This window comes from Phocoena phocoena, chromosome 11 (assembly GCF_963924675.1).
Source record: "Phocoena phocoena chromosome 11, mPhoPho1.1, whole genome shotgun sequence".
Taxonomy (NCBI): Eukaryota; Metazoa; Chordata; class Mammalia; order Artiodactyla; family Phocoenidae; genus Phocoena; species Phocoena phocoena.
The window spans coordinates 19636879-19660122 of NC_089229.1; the positions used below are offsets into that span (position 1 = coordinate 19636879).

The 23244-nt window shown below is 36.0% G+C and overlaps 1 protein-coding gene across 1 annotated transcript in view; it reads left to right on the top strand.

Annotated features, from left to right (window-relative positions):
- Positions 1-22319, top strand: part of NUP37 (nucleoporin 37) — a 41210-nt gene extending 18891 nt beyond the window's left edge. The window contains exons 6-10 of the mRNA XM_065887766.1: positions 12072-12162; positions 18546-18727; positions 19204-19254; positions 21256-21349; positions 22062-22319. Of these exons, the coding sequence (XP_065743838.1) occupies positions 12072-12162; positions 18546-18727; positions 19204-19254; positions 21256-21349; positions 22062-22175 (532 nt within the window). The 3' untranslated portion in view covers positions 22176-22319. The remainder of the gene's footprint in view (positions 1-12071; positions 12163-18545; positions 18728-19203; positions 19255-21255; positions 21350-22061) is intronic.
- The last annotated feature ends 925 nt before the right edge of the window (positions 22320-23244 follow it).

A 23244-nucleotide genomic window follows, 5' to 3' on the forward strand; every position in this document is an offset into this window, starting at 1 on the left:
ATAAAATAAGTGAATAAAATTTTTTAAATACTAAGCTTTATTATGTCATCCTACAATATGGAGCAGTGCTACAATATGGATTCTTAAACATTTTGTACTATAAAGAGCTGAAGAAATGTTTCTCTGACTCTGCCAACTCAAAAAAAATTATTTTAAATACATTGTTGATCTGTGCATATTTTCTGATGTTTGACTCTGGCATTTTCAAGGAGACACAGTATTATAATCAGCTAAGAGATTTGTGGCCTTAGGGACACCGTTTCAAAACAATCTGTCCCCTGAGCGGGTTCATAAAGCTTATGTATTTTGTTGAAATTTTCCAAATTCTGAATCAGAATGAAGATAGTCTCACTTGTACTAGTGTGTCAGTCTATCCATTAAAAAGTTATCACTTGTTTATCTCTTGATATAGAGAATGAATGTATAGAGAATAAATTAATATAGAGATTAGTTCATTCAGTCAGCAAATATCAAGTGTCTACTATGTGCCAGGTACTGTGCTGGGTACTTGGTAATCACTGATACATTTTTAAACCTGTGAATAATCATTTCAGAACCATTTTAATCTTCTCTAAGACTGACAAAAGTATTTTATTTTCTATAAATGAATTACAGTATTAATAAGTAAATATTACTGAATATTTTATGGAGTGCTTTACTGCATACTAACCAGCACTAAGTGCCTTACCTATGTAAATTTATTTAATTTTTACAGCAACTCCAAGATAGGTACAATATTTACCCTCATTTTACAAGATGGGAAGGCAGGGCATAGAGAGGCTAATAATTTGTGGAAAGGGACATAGCTATTAAGGAGAGGAACTCAAATATCAAGCAGTGTGGCTCTAGTACGTGCACTCATTTAATTCACTCACTCTTCTGCCTGAGTGGCAATTTTTTGTTTTTGTTTTTGTTTTTGGCTGTGTTGTCTTCCTTGCTGCGCAGGGGCTTTCTCTAGTTGCAGCAAGCGGGGTCTACTCTTCGTTGCAGTGCATGGGCTTCTCATTGCAGTGGCTTCTCTTGTGGTGGAGCATGGGCTCTAGGCACGCAGGTTGGTGGTTGCAGAGCACGCTGGCTCAGTAGTTGTGGCTCGCGGGCTATAGAGCGCTGGCTCAGTAGTTGTGGCTCGCGGGCTATAGAGCGCTGGCTCAGTAGTTGTGGCTCACGGGCCCTAGAGTGCAGGCTCAGTAGTTGTGGCGCACGGGCTTAGTTGCTCCACAGCATGTGGGATCTTCCCGGATCAGGGCTCAAACCCGTGTCCCCTGCATTGGCAGGTGGATTCTTTACTACACCACCAGGGAAGCTCCTGAGTGGCAATTTTCAAATTCACCCTGAGAAGGTGGTATTTGTATCTAATAATATTTTAGATGTTTATTACTTCTCTGCATTCTCTAATATGACTTCATTTTAATCTAATATTCCATCTAGTTTTAGTATTCTATAATCCCTGCAAGTTTATAAGAAAACTGAGTTCTCATTTAACTCAGTGGTTCTTTATCAGTCCCAATACCCCCTTTTTAAACAAACATTTTCTAATGTCTACTATATAATCTTAAATGAAACTCATGGAAAATATAACCTATCAAAATATATAATTGTAAAAAATTTTATTTTAATTGTACTACATTTCTGTTAAATACTAATAATAATATTTTAAATAAAATAGTATTTTAACTATACTACACATTTCTATAAAAAACAGATTGTTATAGAATAACAGCGTAGTGTATATGCTCAGATACGACTGCATAAGAAGAAATGGTGAAGTGTAGTCTTTGTCACTCTTTACAAGGAATAAATTTGAGTATCGGAAAAATAGGATAACAGGAAAATGTAAGGCAGAGAGGCAAAGCTGCGAAGTTACACAGTTCCAGGGATACGGCTTGCAGAGTACGATGTAAATAGTGCCATCTGGAGTTTTGCAGTGTCATAGCCTTGGGCAAAACTAGTTATTAGAATAAAAACTCAAGTCAGTAGTAATTTTTAAAATTTTACAGTGGGAAGTGAAAGAGTATGGAAATAATGCTAATCAAAATAGAAATAACATGACAAGACAAATTATAGGATATCACATTGAAAAAATAAGGAAGGATAACATTCTTGCAAATCAGCCAGTTTTTATATGGGTAGTATCAAAATAATTCACTGTTATTTCAGGGAATGGAGTACTAACAAAATTGCAAAAACATATCTCCTATCTTGAAATGGTCCCACCTTTTGAGGTATTTCTAAATTTTACTGTGATATTCAAAAGTCATGTAGAATGTCTATCATCCCTGGTTACTTTTCACTAAATGCTTGTAGCACCCCAATCATTAGGACAGCCAAAAATGTCCCCTAGGTGTTAGAATCCCCCCTGTTGAGAATTGTTGATTTAGATAATAATAAGTGACCAGGCCCTATTCTAAGTGTTTTGTATGAATTAATTCATTTAATCCTCAAAAACCTTATTTGATAGATTCTCTTATTCAAGAAGTTTTAGTCTTTTTATATTATTGAAAGCAGGTGTTCCTATTACCTGTATGTTCTGATCAAAATCAAACATTATGTTGGGTTTAATAAAATTGATAGAATTATACTTAGTGTCTTATCTACAGATGTATTATCTTCTGTTTGTGAAGAATTTATAATTTTTTGAAAGATACCTTTGCTAAAACATTCTAGTACCAGTTCCTGAAATGAAGATGTCATATTCCTTCATATGTCATTAGCCCAGTTTTCATATGAGGAGCAAGAGTAAGGAGAAATGGAGTTTTGTAGAGGATGAGGAAAATTATCCTAGAGTGGACTGCTCTGGCCTTTTCACTAATAAGGTATTTTGCAAGGCCAGCCATGCTTTACTACCTTAGAGTCATCTCAGCACAAGAAGAGAGCCCTTGTGTTAGGTATTCAGTGAGTAAGTGGGTGAAGGAATGAATACAATTCTGTATCTGTCACCACATCTTTATTAAAAAGATGCCATTACCAAAGCATCTGACAGGAGATGTGTTTAAGAAAAGAAATTCCCAACTAAATCATAGGATTGCTAGGCATTCGGCCTCATGTGCTACACCATTTCTTTCTTCTTTTTTTTTAAATTTATTTATTTATTTTTGGCTGTGTTGGGTCTTTGTTGCTGTGCACAGGGTTTCTCTAGTTGCGGCGAGGGGAGGCTACTCTTCGTTGCGGTGCAGGGGCTTCTCATTGCAGTGGCTTCTCTTACTACACAGCACGGGCTCTAAGCGCGTGAGCTTCAATAGTTGTGGCACACAGGCTCAGTAGTTGTGGCACACGGGCTTAGTAGTTGTGGCGCACGGGCTTAGTTGCTCTGTGGCATGTGGGATCTTCCCCACCCAGGATTTGAACCTGTGTCCCCTGCATTGGCAGGCAGATTCTTAACCACTGCACCACCAGGGAAGTCCCTACACCATTTCTTTTATGGTCCCTCATCAAGTCCACCATATACAGGTATGCCATATATACATATATATATGCACAGGAAAATACAAATACTAGTACTTCAAATTATGACCCAGCATCATCCAAAGAAGGTTAAAATTATTACAATATTTGAGAGGTAAATAATTGCATATTTAGAAAAATTTATTATCCCCTTCTTCCAAAAGAAGGTAAAAATGGTGTTTAAGTATTTAATGGGTTAAGCTTATTATTTTAAAAACTCACTAATACAGAACATCTCATTCCCTGTCAGTGCCAAATAACAGATGTTCTTGTATATTAAAAACAGTACCGTTCTGTAAGAACAAGTCAGACCAACAAGTATTTATTAAACACGTTTAGTATAGCCAACATTTAGTACTTTGGGGGATACAGAAGAAATAGAAGACCCAGTACTCACTGTAACTGCAAAGAATGTCAGAACTAAATCCATTTCCTCCTCCTCCTCCCCAATAGTCTTTTAAAATATTAGATAAAATTTATGGTGAAGGAAAATTGGCTTTGAGAAACCAAGGAATTCTTAGTTTAAGACTAAAATAATAGAGGCATGTAATGTGCCATTCAATTTGTCTGTGAAACTTGAGATATTAGTAGTTGCCATGTTCTAGCTGCCATCATTTTTAACAAGAATGGGAGAAAGGGTGGGAAATAAATAATGCTCTTTTTTTTAGAAATATAACCAAATTACTGGATAAGGGAATACTAAACTACATATGATATTCACTGTCAGTAGTGTCATTTTTTGAAAATTATTACAAGAGAAAAAGAATGTTTATCAAATATCTTATATATATCCCATGGTAGCTGAGTTGTTTCCATATCACTTCTGCTCATATATATTTGAATCTTCAAGATCCATAGTTAAGGCAGACTGTTCTCCCCCAACCCGACCCCAGGTGAGATCACAAAGTAAGTGATCTTTTCAAAAATAGTCCCTGGTGGCGCAGTGGTTAAGAATCCACCTGCCAGTGCGGGAGACACAGGTTCAATCCCTGGTCCAGGAAGATCCCACATGCTGCGGATTAACTAAGCCTGTGAGCCACAACTACTGAACCCGCGTGCCTAGAGCCCGTGCTCCGCAACAAGAGAAGCCACTGCAATGAGAAGCCCGCGCACTGCAGCAAAGACCCAATGCAGCCAAAAAATAAATTTAAAAAATTTTTTTTTAATAAATAAAAATAGTCCTTGTGTGGGAAACAGAAAGAAAGAGACTGAGAGCCTTCTGAAGGTAAGCCAATGAAGCATTCCTTGGGAGATCAATCTCCATTTAGGAGCAGTTAAACTATGCCTGAATAATTACAGGTACAAAGTGAAATCAGAATGTGTATTATTCATTACAATGTTATGGTTAAATAATTCCAGAAATAAAGTTTTCTGCTTGTTTTCTAAAATGCCCTCTAGTTTTTTATAGCATTTTGAATCAAGATCAATCATTGCATAGTTCTAATAAGAGCTTTAAGAGTGAAATAAAAGAGACAATTTGTGTTGAGTTTACCTCTAGTGAATGAAACATAAGGATTCAATGTCTTTATAAGAAGCATCCAGAAATTCTAGTAAAACCTTTTGATCACATTTGCAGATCTTTAATTCAAGGCAATGAAATAGTGTGTTAATGAAAGATTATAATAGAGCAAAAGTTATCAAATGATGAAAGAATTTTCTGAAATTTTATATGATCGTGAACTGGTAATACCACTCTCTAGTATTTAACTCTCTGTTCTCTCATGTGCTCTCGTAGATGAAATATAAAACCGGTACTTCAAAGTGTATTACCGTATCAGTGATCACAGTAACTTAAGCTTGCTTTATGTAGCCATTGTGTGGTTGTAATAAGTGAATTGTATAAATGAGAATCATATCCATGAACATTTTTCAGGTTTATTTTGAAAGTCCATTTATGTAACTGTTAAAGAGTACCTTCCCTCCTTTATAGCATATAGTCAAATTTCAGTTGCCAAGTATATCAAAATTTTTCTTGGAAATAATGAAAGGCTAATATTTCCTGGGTAGTATTATTGGTGTTTGTGTTAAGGTTTATGCTAGTTAAAGGGAAAGTCCTTTTATTCTGAATTCCTTGAAGATGAAATAACTAAATACGATCTGTTTTGAAAACTACCATATGGTATTTCTTTGCAGTTGAGAGTTTAATTTTGAAGTTTTTTTTTTTAACCTTTATTGGAGTATAATTGCTTTACAATGGTGTGTTAGTTTCTGCTTTATAACAAAGTAAATCAGCTATACATAAACATATATCCCCATAGCTACTCCCTCTTGCATCTCCCTCCCACCCTCCCTATCCCACCCCTCTACGTGGACACAAAGCACTGAACTGATCTCCCAGTGCTATGTGGCTGCTTCCCACTAGCTGTCTATTTTATATTTGGTAGTGTATATATGTCCATGCTACTCTCTCACTTTGTGCCACCTTAGCCTTCTCCCTCCCGTGTTTGAGGTTTATTTTTAAATATGACAAATTATCTCACAATTCCTATCCTTCAAAAATCTGTCTACGTAAGTTGAAGATGTCAGTTCTCCTCTGGGGTGGCCTCAAGTAGTGTCTCACCCCTGTGATGGTAAATTGGTAGTTTCTGCTGCATTTGTTTATAGTTTTAAGAAAAAAATGAAGGAACAACATGTAAGCTTGTAAGATTTTTTTTTTTAACCCCTCCAAGCCTTCATGAAGATGTACAATAGTAGATTGTTTTTTTGAACGGTATAGTTGGTTTTTTAGTGTCATATTTGAAACAGGCCACTTCCTGTCCCCTTCAAAACACACACAGTCTTTGATTATTGACTCTTATTTTTGACTCATAATTTTTAATTATTGAAGGATAAAATAGTAAGCATAAGCAATTGTCTTTCATTTTCATCCTTATAATTCTTCTTACTCTCATCAGTAAAATTTCTAATAATCCACTTCATTTATTATTAATACTACATACTTAGTAGTATGAAGTATTTTTTTAAAAAGCAGAATTAGTCTAATCTTATTTCTGAATATATTTGAAATACATATACTGAAAGTACCCTTTGCAAAATTCTTATTTTATGCTGTCATGCCATTTTGTCACCTCCACTGTTAAAACTTTTGCCTAGCTATCAAAGTTTTCTGTAGTCTAAGCCACAAGCTGACAGTTTATTTACCACTGTAACCTACCATATTCCTATCAAGATTTGTCTACCTAATCCCTCGATTTGTGCATTCAATCATATGGTTCCCTACCTCTGAACTCCTTTTGCACTTAAAACCAAATATTTTAGCGCTAAATAATTTTGTAATTTGTTTCATCTTTCCTCCTATTTGTGTGTTCACTTACTTAGGAAATATACCACGTTTTCTCCTCTTTTGAATTATCCATAGCATGATGAGTTACTTAGTGATCAACTACTAGGAAATGGAGGGCAGGGGGAATCTTCATTTTGCTCTCACAAACTCAGTGAAAAACCTGTTTCTTGTCTAAGAATGTTGGAGGTCCCTTTCCTACCCCAAGTAACATTGTAAAGTGCCTTCTCATCTTTATAACTGCATCTAGGTATTACTTTTGTTCTTGCTTTCATATTTAATTAATCAATACAGTGATTAATGTGATCCAGTCCTATCTTTTAGAAAGATTGTGGTTTGTATTTTTTGCTTTACCAGTTAAAGAGGGCCAAATGGATACAGATGTGTCATTTAATGTCATCCATCCCTTCTTTTGTCTGTGTTGTCATAAACATTTGGTAGCAGAAATTTCCTTCTACAATGAACTCCTTAACAGACAATGAGCTGCCAATTAAAAATGAAGAACAAACAAATGAACTAGTATTACCCAGGAAATTTCCTTTTGAATTTTCAGAGGGAACATCTCCCTCTACTAATTGTGAATGCAAAAGACCTTTGAGAATATGTAGGATATCCCATATATGCCAACACCCAATTTATGAGACCTTTTCATTAATTAAATGGGACAATTACATTTAAATACCATGTGGTTAAGAATACTTAATGTTCTGCTGAAAAGCACTCAGCCTGAAATAAGGCAATAATTTTAACAATAAACTACCAAAAGTAAGGTAAATGTAATTCATAATCTTAGATGTGGATATCTCTTCACCCCTGCATTTTACAACTAAATCTGAGAGTTCTACTTAAGACCACAGAGTTGGGAGGGGTGGAGGTGTCTGTTTCACTTGGATTCAAATTGTATCAAAACTCATTTATGTCAGCAGATTAACTTTACCTTAAAAGCTTTAGTTTTGAAATTTCCCTTGCAAACATTTGAATAGGTATACATATATGTTTTATATAGCTCCTGAGTTTTGGTCAAAGTAGTTTAATTTGATGTTATATTTTTATATGTTTTATAAAGGGTCTGTTATGTTTCCATGTGTTTGATTATGTGTGTTAAGAAGGTTATAAACCCTTACAGCTTTTATCTTTCTGTGATATACCATTTTCCTGAAAAGTATGCTTCTGTGGCTATAATTAACTTTTAGGTAATTTTATTTATTATAAACAAATATACTAGCAATAAATTTGGAAATATGAAAATGTGAATTTATGATTTTTTTTCCTATTACAGTAGAAACTCTCTTATCTGACATGGTCCAAACCAGTAGCTCCTTAGATTAACGAAAAAGTCAGCAAACTCAGGAACTCATTTTAAAGGAATGTCTACCTACCTTATTTTAATATATAATGTGTCTATGAAAATTTGCCAATTTGCCAGTCTTTTGATGTTAGACCTAGGCTTGTTTTTAAGTTATGAGTCCATTTTGCATTAGACCTCTTTTTTGCCTGAACCACACCTAGTGTCTACAATGAAAACATGTGCTAAGCGGTCATAATTCAAATATATCTAGACTTTTATTTTACTTGTTTTTGTAATTCTCATGCATACCTAATTTAAGAGCTTTTTTTTTCATTTAGAAACTTACCTTTATTTGGTTGCCATCAACTTAGTTCCATTGAAACAGCTCTTTCACATTCATATCGTCAGCTTATATAATATTAATTATGTAATTACACTAATGAGCATGGGTTTACATCACTTACAAACAGCAGTTCACTAATCAAAAAACCCATATTCCCTCAAGGTAAGCCTCCAACAAATGCACACGTGAGCTATTAGAAAGTAACCTTGTTCTTGTCAGTTCTGCAGAGAGAAAAAAGAGTCTGTCAGAAGGAGGTCAATTAAGAGAGTCTTTACATTGTGTTCACTACATTTTAAAACTGATGGAAATTTTTTCATACACAGATACATGAAAATAACTAAAATGCAAGAAAAAAAGGGGGATGATTTGAGAAATCAGCCTTACAAATAAGCCCAACTGAAAAGTTGTGCCTTTTGCCATTAAGACAAATGATGCTTTTAAGATTGTTTTGTCAGAAAATTTGTCAAAGAAAGTTTAGACTTTTTCAGTTGGTGATGAAAAAGAAATATGAAAAAAAAAAGATAAATGAGGTACAGCCAGTCTGGAAACCTATTTCACAATACCTGCTAATGTTGAACATGTCTGTAAGCTATGATCCAGCAATTTCACGTCTAGCAGTTACCCAGCAGGTGGAGGTAGAGGGTGGGGAGATGTGGGCGTGTGTCTGTGTAAGGGGGGGGAATGGTGTGTGGGTGTCTATATTCACTAAAAGACATGTACAGGGAGGTTTATAGCAGGATTATTGGTAATGACCATAAATTAGAAACAACCTAAATGTCTGTCAACAGTAGAATGGGTAAATACATGGCAGTGTACTTAATTAATGGACTACTATGTACAGCAATGAGAATGAACAAAATACAACATGCAGCAGTGTTGGTAAATCTCACAAGATTTAATGATGAGTGAAAGATGCTGGGACTTCCCTGGTGGCGCAGTGGTTAAGAATCCACCTGCCAATGCAGGGGACATGGGTTCAATCCCTGGTCTGGGAAGATCCCACATGCCGTGGAGCAGCTAAGCCCGTGCGCCACAACTGCTGAGCCCGCATGCCACAACTACTGAAGCCCACGCACCTAAAGCCCATGCTCTGCAACAAAGAGAAGCCACCGCGATGAGAAGCCCGCATACCGCAACAAAGAGTAGCCCCCACTCGCCACAACTAGAGAAAGCCCGCGTGCAGCAACAAAGACCCAATGAAGCCAAAAATAAATTAAAAAAAATTTTTTTTAATATATTAAAAAAGAAAGATGCCAGACCAAGAAAATACATTCCATAGTATTTTCCATAGGATTCCATCTTTATGATGTTCCAAACCAGCAGATGTAAGCTATGGTGTTAGAAGTCAGGATGGCGGGTACTTTTTGTGAGAAGGCAAGGAAATAGGACTGGAAGGAAGCACAGATGACTTCTGGAGTTCTGGAAATACTATCATAATGTGGGTGCTTTCTTCAGGTGTGTTCTCTTTGAGCTGTATGCTTCAGATTTGTGTATTTTTCTTATATATGGTATACTGCAAAAAATGTATCAAAAAAAGAGGAATGTGACTTCATCTGATGGAACTAATATTAACTAGATGAGACATGCAGTAAAGACACAGGAAAATAAGTTGAGCTCCACAAAAGGATTTAAGAAGAGCTTAATTATGGAATCTATCAAAAAGGGAAATAAGACTTAACAACTTAAAGTGTACCGTCTGTAGCTAATTTAGTTATGATAACTCATTTCAGCCCAATTTGTTGTATTTTGCATATTTAGTACTTAGATCATGCAACTGCTGAAAATTATATAATAAGGATATAATTATAAGCTGTAAATCATTTTATCCTAGTCCTGGAAAGTAATTTGGATTACCCTCCTCATTTTTAAATCAGTTTTTGTTGGTGGTTTGTGTTTGGTTTTTTTTCCCCAAAAAAAATATGTCAGGTTCTGTTCAGGTTAAGTACTGTTTAAAATTAGACTAAAATTTGGTTCATTGGACAGGAATATACTTCATTAATTGACCTGTTTCATAGCATATCTTTATCCGTGTTTCTTTAAATGTTTGGTTTCCTTCATTTAAAAAGGAAAAAAAATCATGAAAATATTCTGTATGTATTTATTCACTATAATAGCAAACAAAAATCAAATACATGTTAGAATAAGATGAAAAGAATGGAGCCTTTAAACCATTCTCTCATGGATTCACTGAATATGCAAGACAATTTTTTGCTGTTTCAAAAGGGGTAAAATATATGCTAGCCCAGCACTTTATTATGTAAAAGGCAATAGAGAAGAAAGAAATATTCAGTTGCCATAACTAATAATCTTATTTATTGTGGGAAGTGAAACACAATTGAATAAACCCTTGGTAAATGTGATTCCCCTCTTCAATTAAATTGTAATTGTCTCCCTGTATAGTAAATACAGATAAAAGTGTTGATTTGGCAAGAGAAAAGTGTATGCTGCTAAATTATTTAATCAAGTAGATAATCATTTTTAAAAACATCTTTGTTAGTTTACATGTAACTAGGATATTTCAAGATTGGAGATCCTGTAATTTCTATAAAAAGGAAAAAAATTTTTAAATGATGTGGTTTGGCACAGAATAGTAGTGGCATTGTCCAATAAATATGTCTTCTTTCTTTGAAATAAAAGTTTGCCTCAACTTTAAAAACACATTCTCTAAGTTTCTTGAAATTGTTTTATGGTCCCTAATGAGATATGAACTATAAAACCTAGAAGAAAAAGTCCAGGGCATTCTAATGAATGCATTCGGTTCTTAAGGACCAGACTGTTTGGGTACTTTGCCAACCACCCATCACCTGTCTCCTGCCATGCTAACTGCCACACTCTGTACCAGTGAGATATAACAATAGCTGAGTGTGAAGAATGAGCTAGAAATGAGCAGTCTGGTTGGGGAATAGGACTTCTCACAACAGAGCCATTACTGAGACTTCTGAAGGTTGATCTCCACTCTGGGTATGGGAAAAAAATTGAGACGGAACTTGAGTAGGTTGGTTGTTGTTACTATGGATTTGTAAGTATTGAGGAGAGGAAGAGTAGGAGGAGCCAAGTGCTTGTTCCTTCAGCCCTTCTATCCTTTAATCTGGTAGCTAGCAATCAAGGCCCCATTTGAGAAGAACTGGCGAAGTGAGCCAGATCAGAAAAGGTGAAAGATAAGAAGTAGCCCCTGGCAGGGAACTCAAAGGCAGAAGGAATAAGCAACTGGGAAATTCTATCTCCCTAAATTCACATCACTTCATACTAGCTTCTTTATATGCTATTTTTAAAATGGGAGCACTGGGGTAGGGGAGGGGGGTACAGGTATATGTTTTAAGCACTGCTCGTAGAAATTATTGTTAATCGAAGTGACTGCTGAAGTTGGACTGCAACCTGATTAGTGACCTAGAAACTTCAAGATCCTGTCCACAAAATAAGAGTTCATGAATAATTTAATTTGGTTACTGTGTTACAGTGTTGCTGTACTAGATTAATTAGAGAGAAAATGTATGTAACTGTTTTTCCATTATTGAGTGTGATAAAACTGAAATTCTTCATACTGCTTTTACATTTTCTAAAATGATTATAATTTTGTTATAATTTTCTTTAAAGGATATGCTTTAAATACAGATGTCTACCCTATAATCTCTAGTTGATAGCTTCGAATAAATTTATAGAAATTTCATTTTTTTAGTAATTATCAAAACTTTAACATTATACTCCTATTCTTTTATTAGGATTTGGAACTTGGAAGGAATACAGACAGCTCATTTTCTTCTTCATTCCCCTGGAATGAGTGTGTGCTGGCATCCTGAGGAAAGTTTTAAGGTTATTATTTATAACTTAGCTTTCTTCTGTCAAGCTGAAAAGACATATACGTGTATAATACTTGCACACATAGAGGAGAAAAATCAATGACTTTTTCCACCTCAGAGACTCTTAATTGGCACAAATGCATTTGGATTAATCTAGAACCTTAAAAGTTCTCTGCAGTTAAGTTTTTATTTGACAACCATCATCTATAAATGGCATTTATTCAGAGTACACTTTTCATGCCCTCTGATAGGTTACGATCTAAAAACTAATGCCTAGACTAACTAGTAAGCAGTATTTGTTTAAAAAAAGTTAAATCCATGCTTGTGAGCCATAGTGTGTAAACAGAAAGCATCAGTGGCATAAGGCAAAGTTGACCTAGCTGCAGTGGTGTTCAATTCCTATTCATAGTAAAGCTTTCTAAAATTCAAAAATATACTGTGAGTTATTATCAATTGACCTTAACTTAATTTCATGGAGAAGATAGGAGTCATTCACCAAGAGTTCTCTAGTATCTTCTCTTGGGCATTGCTCTATTTTATCCTTCCCTAGGATCTAAGAAGTTGCCACGTTCATCTTCTTAAAGTTAGTCCTTCCACTGTCTAGAGTTCATGTTAGTTCTTAGGCATCCTGCTTTTCATAGCCCTCTAATGTCTTCATACTTCTCCATGACTCTTTTCTGTCCTCACACTTGCACAAAAAGGTAACCTTGATTAATCATGGCAGAAACTTACATAGTACCTATATGTGCTTGGCTCATTGTCAGCATTTCATATTAAGTTAGGTCATTTAACCCACATGGCAACCTTATGAGATGGGTACTGTGATGATCTCATTTCAGAGATAAGGAAAACAAAGCTCAGAGAAGTTAAGTAACTTACCCAAGTTCACACAGCTACTAACTGGAAAAATTGGCATGTGTACCCAAGCAACCTCCTCCATATGTCTTGCTTTTAACCATTACGTTTTTCTGTTTCCGCTTTTTAGTCTATCTTCTTCACACCTTTTATTTCTGAATATTTGAACCCATCACTTACACCTCTTAACTTCAGTTCCTCTTTCCCTATCCCTTGATCTAACTCTTTAATCTTATTCGGTCTCCTCTACTCTCTCAGAAGTCATCAGTGATATTTTTAACAAATCCAATGGGCTTTTCTTCCATTCTTAGTCTCAGGGCAGCTTTTTACAGTATTGATCACTTCTGCCTTGAAACCCTGCTCACTTGGTCTTTAAAGCTGCATTATTCTAGTCCTCTTAAGCATCTATGCATGTATATTCCCTTTTTCTTCCTCCACTGCTAATTCTTCTTTAACCATGTATTTGTAAATTGTTGTAAGGGGTAGTTCTCACCCACACTATACCCTTTATTATAATAGAGGATAAAGGAATGAATAAAGTCCTTGTCATTGAGTTACACACTGACTTATAAGTAAGAAAAACATGTATATACAGTTACACAGATTTTAAGTGTTGGAATCAAAATCTTGTTAAGTAGAATGATGACATAAGTTTTAATCCCATCTGCTCACAGCCTTCAAGATAATCCTGAGCCAGGATGCCCCAGACTACATAAGTGTGTTCTCTGGGAGTCCATGAAAACTTGTTTCAGGCCTGTTGGATATTTTATCAGTAGAATTATATTCTGTATGTGTACATGAGTGCAGTTTTCTAATTTATTCATATTACATATATAGGGATTATTTCCATGTGTAAGTAAATGTTATTTCTGAATCCAGGTCCTAAATTTTATGTCTAGATTTCTCCCCTGTAGCAGTGAGTCAGTCTACTTGAAGCATTATCAAGGAATCTACCAAAATGTTAATATTACCATGTATAAATATCATAGGCTACTTTTTAAAAACTGTGACCTAAAAAAAAAAACCAAAAACTGTGACCTAGATGTTTATTATAACCCATATCCCAAAACTTATATCTTAATTTATGGTTATTTGAGATCCCTTTCTTCCGTATGCTTTAAGTTAATTTCTATTATTCTTCTATATAACACTGAAATTTCGCCCCACCCCATCTCCTTTTTTTTTCTTGTTTCCATGACTTCAGAATGTTGGGAAGTCCCTGCTCTAAATCACATCAACTCAATATCCTGAAATCATCTTTGGTATCTTCCTTTCCTATATGCAAATGTTTCCAGGTCTTTTAAGTTTTTCTTCACTGTCACTACAGTACATTCCCCTTGGTCATTAATGTGTATTCCTCACCTTTCTATTCTCACAAGTCATCCTTGCCAATCCTTGTTTCTAAAATCTTTGGCTCTTCAATCTGATTCTTCTTGCGTACTTTAGTTAGACTAATATTTAAATATCAGTTTCATCATGTCACTACTAAACTCAAAAACCTAAAATTACAGAAAGGCAACACAGAGTAGCAGTTAAAGGTATGGACTCTTGAGTTAACTACCCCGAGTCAAATCCCAGTTTTACCAGTTACTAGCTGTATGATCTCTGGCAAGTTACAAAACCTCTCTCAATCACTACCTTCAATTCCTCATCTTGTAAAACGGAAGCTCAAGAAGATTAAATGAGTGAACACTTATAAAGTCCTTAAAAGAAAACCTGATACATAATAAGCACTCAGTCAATTTCAGCTGCTTGTCATTGTTGACACTATTATTACTACTGAAACAATCTAGTGGTTCTTATTGGTCTGCCATATCAGATGAAGCCCAGAATTTTGTTTTGTTATGCTTGGTCTTGATGAAAATGAGGGAGCCAGAGAAGAAAGAGAGATGGGTTCATGATCACCTATATCATAAAATTCTTACGAAAATCTTGTAAGATATAAAGTACACAAAAGAGCCATGTAATGTGGAAAGCACAAAGCAAACACTAGCATTTAATAATAAAGTTATAGGGAATACCCTGGCAGTCCAGTGGTTAGGACTCAGCACTTTCACTGCCGGGGCCTGGGTTTGATCCCTGGTCGGGGATCCCCCAAGGCGCGTGGTGATACATCATCATCATCATCATCAAGTTACAAAAGTCAGAAGATCTCTAGAAGCGAAGCTCTTAAATCCAATAAACCACAGTTGGAGCTAGGATTTCAGCAGGTAGTAATAACAGAAGCAAGCATTTAGGATGGCCTGGGATCAGAGAGTTGGGACTGAGGACATCCTTTTCTCTGACTCTAAGAGAAAAGAGGTTAGAGCCGCTAAATGAAATGAGGTGTAACAATCAACATTTGTTGAATGCTTTCTCAGTGCCAGGAGCTGTGCTGAGTACTTCATGTAAGTTCTCTCATATAATTTCACAAATACTCTCAGGTAGGTAGCATTATTCTGTCTATTTTGTAGGTAAGAAAACTGAAGCACCAAAAGATTAATTTGCCCTAGATCACACAGTCACAGATTTGACCTCAGTCTGATTCAAGTACTACAGTGTTCCTTGCTATTTGAGATATTTCCCCTGTGAAAAGTCAGTACAAATTACTGTTTATGGTTCTGAAAAGTCCTACAAGAAGAATTCCCCTGTAATGTTTTTAGATCCAGCAATTCTGAAACTTAAAAAATTAACTTTTTTACTCTATCTGCTCTTTCAACAACAACAACAACAAAAAAAGTCACCATTGAGCACAGTTTTAGAAACAGTAAATAACCAAAATAAATTTTTTTTGCTAGAAAGTAGTTTTCAGTCTGACTTCAAACTATAATAGCTAATGTTTTCTGAGTGCCTACTCTGTGCTAAAGCAGTTCTAAGCACTTTAACGTGTACAGTTGACCCTTGAACAACATGGATTTGAACTACACAGATCCACTTATACACAGATTTTTTTTTCAGTAGTAAATACTACAGTACTAAATGATCTTTGGTTGGTTGAAACTGCAGATGCAGGAACCGTGGATAGGGAGGAACCACAGATACAGAGGGCCAACTATAAGTTATATACAGATTTTCAACAGTGCAAAGGGTCAGTTGCCCTAAGGCTCTCCCCATCTTATTCAAGGGTCAACTGTATTAACTGGTACCATCCTCCCCAACAGCCCTGTGAAGCAGATACTATATTAGCCCTGTGTGCTCAAGATCTTATAGCTCCTGAGAGCGGAACCAGGTAGCCTGACTGAAGAAGCTGCACTCGTAACCTGCCATGCTTTATTGCCTCTCCTAGCTTAGGTCCTGGGCCAGATAGACTTGGCCCTTCCATTGTTCATAAGTTATACCTGAAATTCCCAAGATTTTTATAGACAGGCTCAAAGTCTCAAGTATTTTTACTACATCCAAGTAAATCTTCCTTGGTCTCCCATTTCCCGTCCTTCCCCACCCTTGACTATACATAGCACATCAGACCACTTACCAATCTTGATAATCTAGGCTCGTAGTAAGGAACATGTGCACTGTAGTTAGACCTGGGTTCAGACCTGAGTTCAAATCCAGCCTCTGCCACAGGCTAGTGGTGAGATCTTCAACAAGTTAGTTAATCACTCTGCACCTCAGTCTCCTTTCTGAAAAATGGGATTAATGATAGCAATTTCCTCAGATAGTGGTTACAAGGATTAAATAAGGCAGGGCATGTAAAGCTCAATGTTGCACTTGTTTTTGTTGTATATTTGTCATTGACTTCCTGTTATTGAGAATAGTTTTATTTATTTTTTAAAAGATTTTTTGAATTGGACCACTTTTTTTTAAGTCTTTATTGAACTTGTTACAATATTGCTTCTGTTTCTTCTATTGGTTCTTTGGCACCGAGGCATGTGGGATCTTAGCTCCTCAACCCGGATCTAACCTGCACTCCCTGCATTGCAAGACGAAGTCCTAACCACTGGACCACCAGGGAAGTCCCGAGAATAGTTTGGGGTTTTTTTGTTGTTTTTTTTTTTTTTGGTTTTGCAGTACACAGGCCTCTCACTGTTGTGGCCTCTCCCGTTGCGGAGCACAGGCTCCGGACGCGCAGGCTCAGCTGCCATGGCTCACGGGCCCCTCAACCACTGCGCCACCAGGGAAGCCCTCCGAGGATAGTTTTAAATTCCACCTTTTCTCTTAAGAATCCCCTAATTTTAAAGACTACCCATGTTCTAAATAATCACTACTTCTTTTGCATCCCACTGTATTTCGCCTAAAATTATGATCCGTTTTTTTTCACCTCTTCTCTAGATGGAAAGTTTCTTGAGATCCAGGATCACGTCTTTTACCATGGACTTCTGTTGAACATAACAGTGTTTTACATATACATGTGTGTATGCAGTAGATCTTCATTATCCACAGATTCCACACTTGCAAATTTGCCTAATCACTAAAATTTATTTGTAACCCCAAAATCAATACCATCAGACTTTGACAGTCACAGACATGCACAGAGCAACAAAAATTTGAGTTGGCTAATGTGTACATTCCCAGCTAAGGCTGAATAAGGCAGTACTCTGCCTTCTTGTTTTAGCGCTCATACTGTAAACAAGTATCCTATTCATAGTCTATTTAGTGCCACATTTTTATGCTTTTTGTTGACAGTTTCTTTCACTGTGTAAAATGGCCCCCAAGCACACTGCTAAAGAGCTACCTAGTGTTTCTAAGTGCAGGAAGGCTCTGATATGCCTTATGGAGAAAATACGTGTTAGGTAAGCTTTGTTCAGGCATGAGTTACAGTGCTGCTCCCTGTGAGTTCTGTGTTAATGAATCAATAGTATTAAATAAGACATCTTTCTTTTTTTTTTTTCTTTTTTTTTTTTTTTGCGGTACGCGGGCCTCTCACTGTTGCGGCCTCTCCCGTTGCGGAGCACAGGCTCCGGACGCGCAGGCTCAGCAGCCATGGCTCACGGGCCCAGCCACTCCGTGGCATGTGGGATCTTCCCGGACTGGGGCACGAACCCATATCCACTGCATCGGCAGGCGGATTGTCAACCACTGCTCCACCAGGGAAGCCCAAATAAGACGTCTTTAAACAGAAACACACAAGATTATATAGTGATCAGTTGACAAAAATGTGATCAGAGACTCATAGAACTGAACCCTTTAATTTCCTTTAGGATCAGTGGTTTGATACCCACTAATTCAGTGTTTGCAGCAACTTTATAGAACCTTACCTACTGTGAATAACTCGTGTTTGTGTGTGTGTGTGTGTGTGTGTGTGTGTGTGTGTGTATGTGTATGTATGTATAATTTACCCAGAATGAATCTTTAGGCTGATCTCTTCTTCCTGGTGACCATACATAATCATTTTAAATTGTATCCAATTTTCTTATGTCTGTCTTTTGCCCATTTTCTATGAGATTTTTTAATATTTGATAGAGATTTTTACCTAGGCTTGTCTTATTTCCTTTGCATTTGATCTCCGATTTGTAATATATGCAAATGTTTACATTTTACTATATGTGTGACATTGAATCTCTGCCTCCTTCTCAGATTTAGTAAATTAGGTGGTTGAATTTTCTTTATTTTTCTGTCTTACAGTTGATGGTTGCAGAGAAGAATGGAACAATTCGGTTTTATGATCTTTTGGCTCAACAGGCAATTTTATCTCTTGAATCAGAACAGATGCCATTAATGTCAGCACACTGGTGCTTAAAAAACACCTTCAAAGTTGGAGCTGTTGCAGGGAATGATTGGTTAATTTGGGATATTACTCGGTCCAGGTACTTCCTTAGTATATTTATCTATTGCTTACCAAAAAATCAGTCACTATTGCTGTGTGATCCATTGACCCATTCTTGTATACCTGGGCCACACTATAGAGCAAAAACAAGTCTTTCCTGTAGAAGGGCCAGAGCTATGGGCTTTTATGTAACAGAGATGGCTTTTACAGATTTACTTTGAGAATAACAAAGAAAAATGGCAGAGGAGGAGATCTTTGATCTGAGCAGTGTTTACTTATGTTAAAAAAAAGAAGAAAAAACACTGACCCTGTTGAATGATGGTGTTCTGCAATGGTTCTAAATCATGTTTATGTCTTTATCATATTTCAGCTATTTTAATTCAGTGCTTATTTGGAATTTTGCCACAGTTTACATACCTTGGGCATTGTGTTCCTTAAAGAGAAAATACTTTTTAAACCTTAAGTCCCTCTACTTAAGACCAGCACATAATTCATAAAACATAAAATATCTTTTAGTTACCCTCAAGATAAGAGGCCTGTCCACATGGATCGAGCCTGCTTATTCAGGTAATGTACCATTTTTGTTGGGGTTATAATTTCATTTTCTGAATTTGGCTACTTTGCTCATGCTGCACCAACTCCTGGAATACTTTCCCAGTCCTCTCCTTTGCACTGATTTTTTTCTTCTTCTCTGATTCTTTTATAAATGGATGTTTTACTTTACTAAGTCTTTGCTTTTGTCTTTTGGTCTGGGTGAGAGATTGTTTTCCAATATTTTCTTTGAAAATTTTTATAAAATACAAAATGTTGCCACTCCACCCATGCCACCTCAACAATTTGGAGCATATGCTTTCTTATTTTTTGTGCTGATAAAGACGTAAAATGTAGGTGGACCCACATTTATGCATATGAACTACATTGTTGTTCTTTAAATGAGAACACGCTGGATATTATATATCTGTGACCTTTTTTCCATGTAAATTAAGGTACTTATTCTTTTTCATTCATTTTTATGTAATACTGCATTGTATAGTATAGTTATTAGGGTGCTTTCGGCCTCAGGAAAATTTACTAACAGAGACTAAAGTCAGTAGAACATTTATTATATACTGTATTTCATCAAATCTAAAATACCCCCAATAAAACACTATTATTTTATGTATTCCTAAGAAAAAATATATTCAACTAAATGTAAGAATGCCATAGATTATAAGATGCATCCTGATTTCAGAGATGTGAGCAAATACACATTTTAAAATCAAAAAACTGTAGACTCACAGACATAGACAACAAACTTGTGGTTACCAAAGGGGAAAGTGGGGTGGGGGAGGGATAAATTAGGAGTTTGGGATTAACACATACACAGTACTATATATAAAATAGATAACCAACAAGGACCTACTATATAGCATAGAGAACTATACTCAATATTTTGTAATAACTTATAAGAGAAAGAAATACATATATGTATTTGTAAGTGAATCACCGTTCTGTATCCCTGAAACTACCACGATATTGTAAATCAACTATACTTCAGTTTTAAACATTTTTCTTCCAGTTGCTAAAAAGAAAATCAGCGAACTATGGTACCTAAGTCTGGAGGAGGTGGCCTGAGGATTGGTTTAGTAGCTCACTGATGTCATTAAGAGTTCAGACCTTTCTCTCTGCCATCCTCAACGACAGGCTTTGGCTTCTTGCTTCCCAGTCACAAGATGACTGCCAGAGTTCCAGGCACCATAGCCTCATACCACATTGTCCAAAATAAGTGGAGACGAAGGAGCACCCCTTTTATTGGGGATTGCTATCTTTGCCTTATACCAGTTGTGTCTCATCCCTTGGGGTTAGACACATTGTGCCAGAACATAGTTGGGGTTCAGTTAGCACAGAAAAAAGGCAGAATGGCTGGCTGTTGGACAAGCAACTCATAATGTCTGCCACACATTAAAGTAATAACTAGACTTTAGCGTGTTTTTTGTTTGTTTGTTTTTTGTCAAGGAATCTTTTTTTTCCCCCTGTACCTCCCCTACTGCACTTATTATAGTGCTGGGCTTGTTGCTGGAGCTCCATTAACACTTGATCATTCATTATATTCCAATATCTGTGATGCCTTAATACTTGAATATTTAAACATCTATATATTCCAGGTGTTTACATCATTCCAAGGAGTTTAAACTCATAAGTTTATCACTAATTTTAAAACAAATGTCAATAAGAACATTAAATGTATGGGTTTTTTTTAATGTATTGTACTGTGAAATATTTTCTGTCTGATTCCTTGTTTGTATCTCCTATCATACTGTCAGCCTTTTCGTTATAAGGAACTGCTAACCTTGTGTAACTTTGTAATTTAACAAAGTGGCACACGATAAGCACTTAATAAATATTCACAGAATGAGAAAGTATTTATAGCTAACTTCCCTGGAATTCCCAGTCTGATTGTAAAGCCATATTATCAAATTTAGGGTTATAAAATTATCATTTTTGTATAAAAAGAAATAGCCAATCTTAGAAAAGCGTATAGTTGTCTGTAGGATTCTGTACTGCTTTTCATCCTTTGTCTTTTCTTAGGTGGTCCACAATTAATGAAAACTTGTTTGCAACCACTGGTTATCCTGGCAAAATGGCAAGCCAGTTTCAAATTCATCATTTAGGACACCCTCAGGTAATGTGGAGATGTTTGGTGGCATATGTGGTTTTAAATTTGTGTTTTCTACTTTTCTCGTTATAGCCCCCCAGATTTGTAATGTGTAACTAAAACATTTATGAATATCTATTACCTGCTTCAATTGGAAAGAGAAAGCATTTTTTTTTTTTTTTTTTTTTTTTTTTTTTTTGGTGTACGCGTGCCCCTCACTGTTGTGGCTTCTCCCGTTGTGGAGCACAGGCTCCGGATGCGCATGCTCAGCGGCCATGGCTCACGGGCCCAGCCGCTCCGCGGCATGTGGGATCTTCCCGGACCGGGGCACGAACCCGTGTCCCCTGCATCGGCAGGCGGACTTTCAACCACTGCGCCACCAGGGGAGCCCGAAAAAGCATTTTTTGATGTTTAAATCACCAGTGGTAACAGGCTTTTTGCCAATATTCATGTAAGAAACATTTTATTTCTTCTATTTCCTTCTTCATTTAAATGTAGTAATTTTGCTTGCTTGCTTGGTTTAGACTGCAAAAATGTTTGAATCTGGACTGCACCAATTATTCAGATTATTTGTATCCTTCTAATGTGTATTTCACCTATGAGGGAGCACATTTTTTAATTCTGTTTCCACTATAAAAAAAGACAATTTTTCAATGCATTTCTTATTTTTGAAGTGTAGTGTTTATTTATTAATGTTGGTAATGTATTGAGCTTCTTTAATTCTTCACATATTCTATAGCCCATCCTCGTTGGTTCTGTAGCCGTTGGATCTGGCCTTTCCTGGCATAGAAGTCTCCCACTATGTGCAATCGGAGGAGACCACAAGCTGTTATTTTGGGTGACTGAAATGTAAAATAAATTTTCTGTGTACCTAGATCCATAAAACTGTATTTTTAGTACGTATGTTGGAGAATTCCTTATTTTTGTATCAAATATATACTGTAAGATCTAGAAATGTTCCAATTGTTGCTTTTTTTAAATAAAATGTTGATGGTTTAAAAATTATTTTCCTACTCTATTCTGTGTATTTTTTTTTTTAGTCATCTTTAAGACTACAGTTGACTCAGCAGCTCTAGAAAAGAGATGATTAAGGAAACGTAATGTTTTTGACTTTATCACAGGACTTTCCAAAGTGTATCCTATCTTCTATACCTTAAATACATAGTTTTCCTAATTCTCAAAGACACAAACATTTACAAAAGGAAAAAAAGTCTCCTTTCAGTGTTACTCTGGAAATGGTTGAATGTATATGTGGGGATGAATGTATATGCATTTTTGTTAGCAACCTCTATATGTAGGGGTCTTATTAAAACTTCCTCAGTAATTATAAAGGATTATTCTTCAATTTAATATAAGAAATGATTCTCAATTTCTTTAAAATGTGACTCATTATGTAACTCAACCCTACTTATTTACTGTATGCAAATTCCTTTCGACTGGACCTCTCAGCGTTCTCAGAACATCTGGTATATGGGATAAAGCTTACCTTGAAAAATAACTTATGATTTAATACCTTTAACAGCCTCCGCCTTTTATAAATCTTCACCATTCTTACCAAACTTAAACGTTTTTGAGATGGCACCTAGTGGCAGTAGAACTATATTCACCCTCCTCAAGATCATTGAAGTAAATTGTGTAAGACAGCCCTGTCACATCATGATCTAATCAATCAGAGGAGTATAATAGAGCTAAATAAATTCCCACAAACTCTGCATTCCTGGAAGTTAATGCCCTCTCTGAAGTTGCATTTCATGCTGTAAAATGGAGATAGGAATCACTGTCTCATGAAGTAACTGTGAGGATTAAGTGAAGGTGAATGAAAATACCTAATATGTCTCACACAGTTCAGGGATTTGTAGGTATTATTAATTTTTTCAGAGATGGATAGTTCTTGTTTTTGAAGAACTGGAAATTTATTTTTA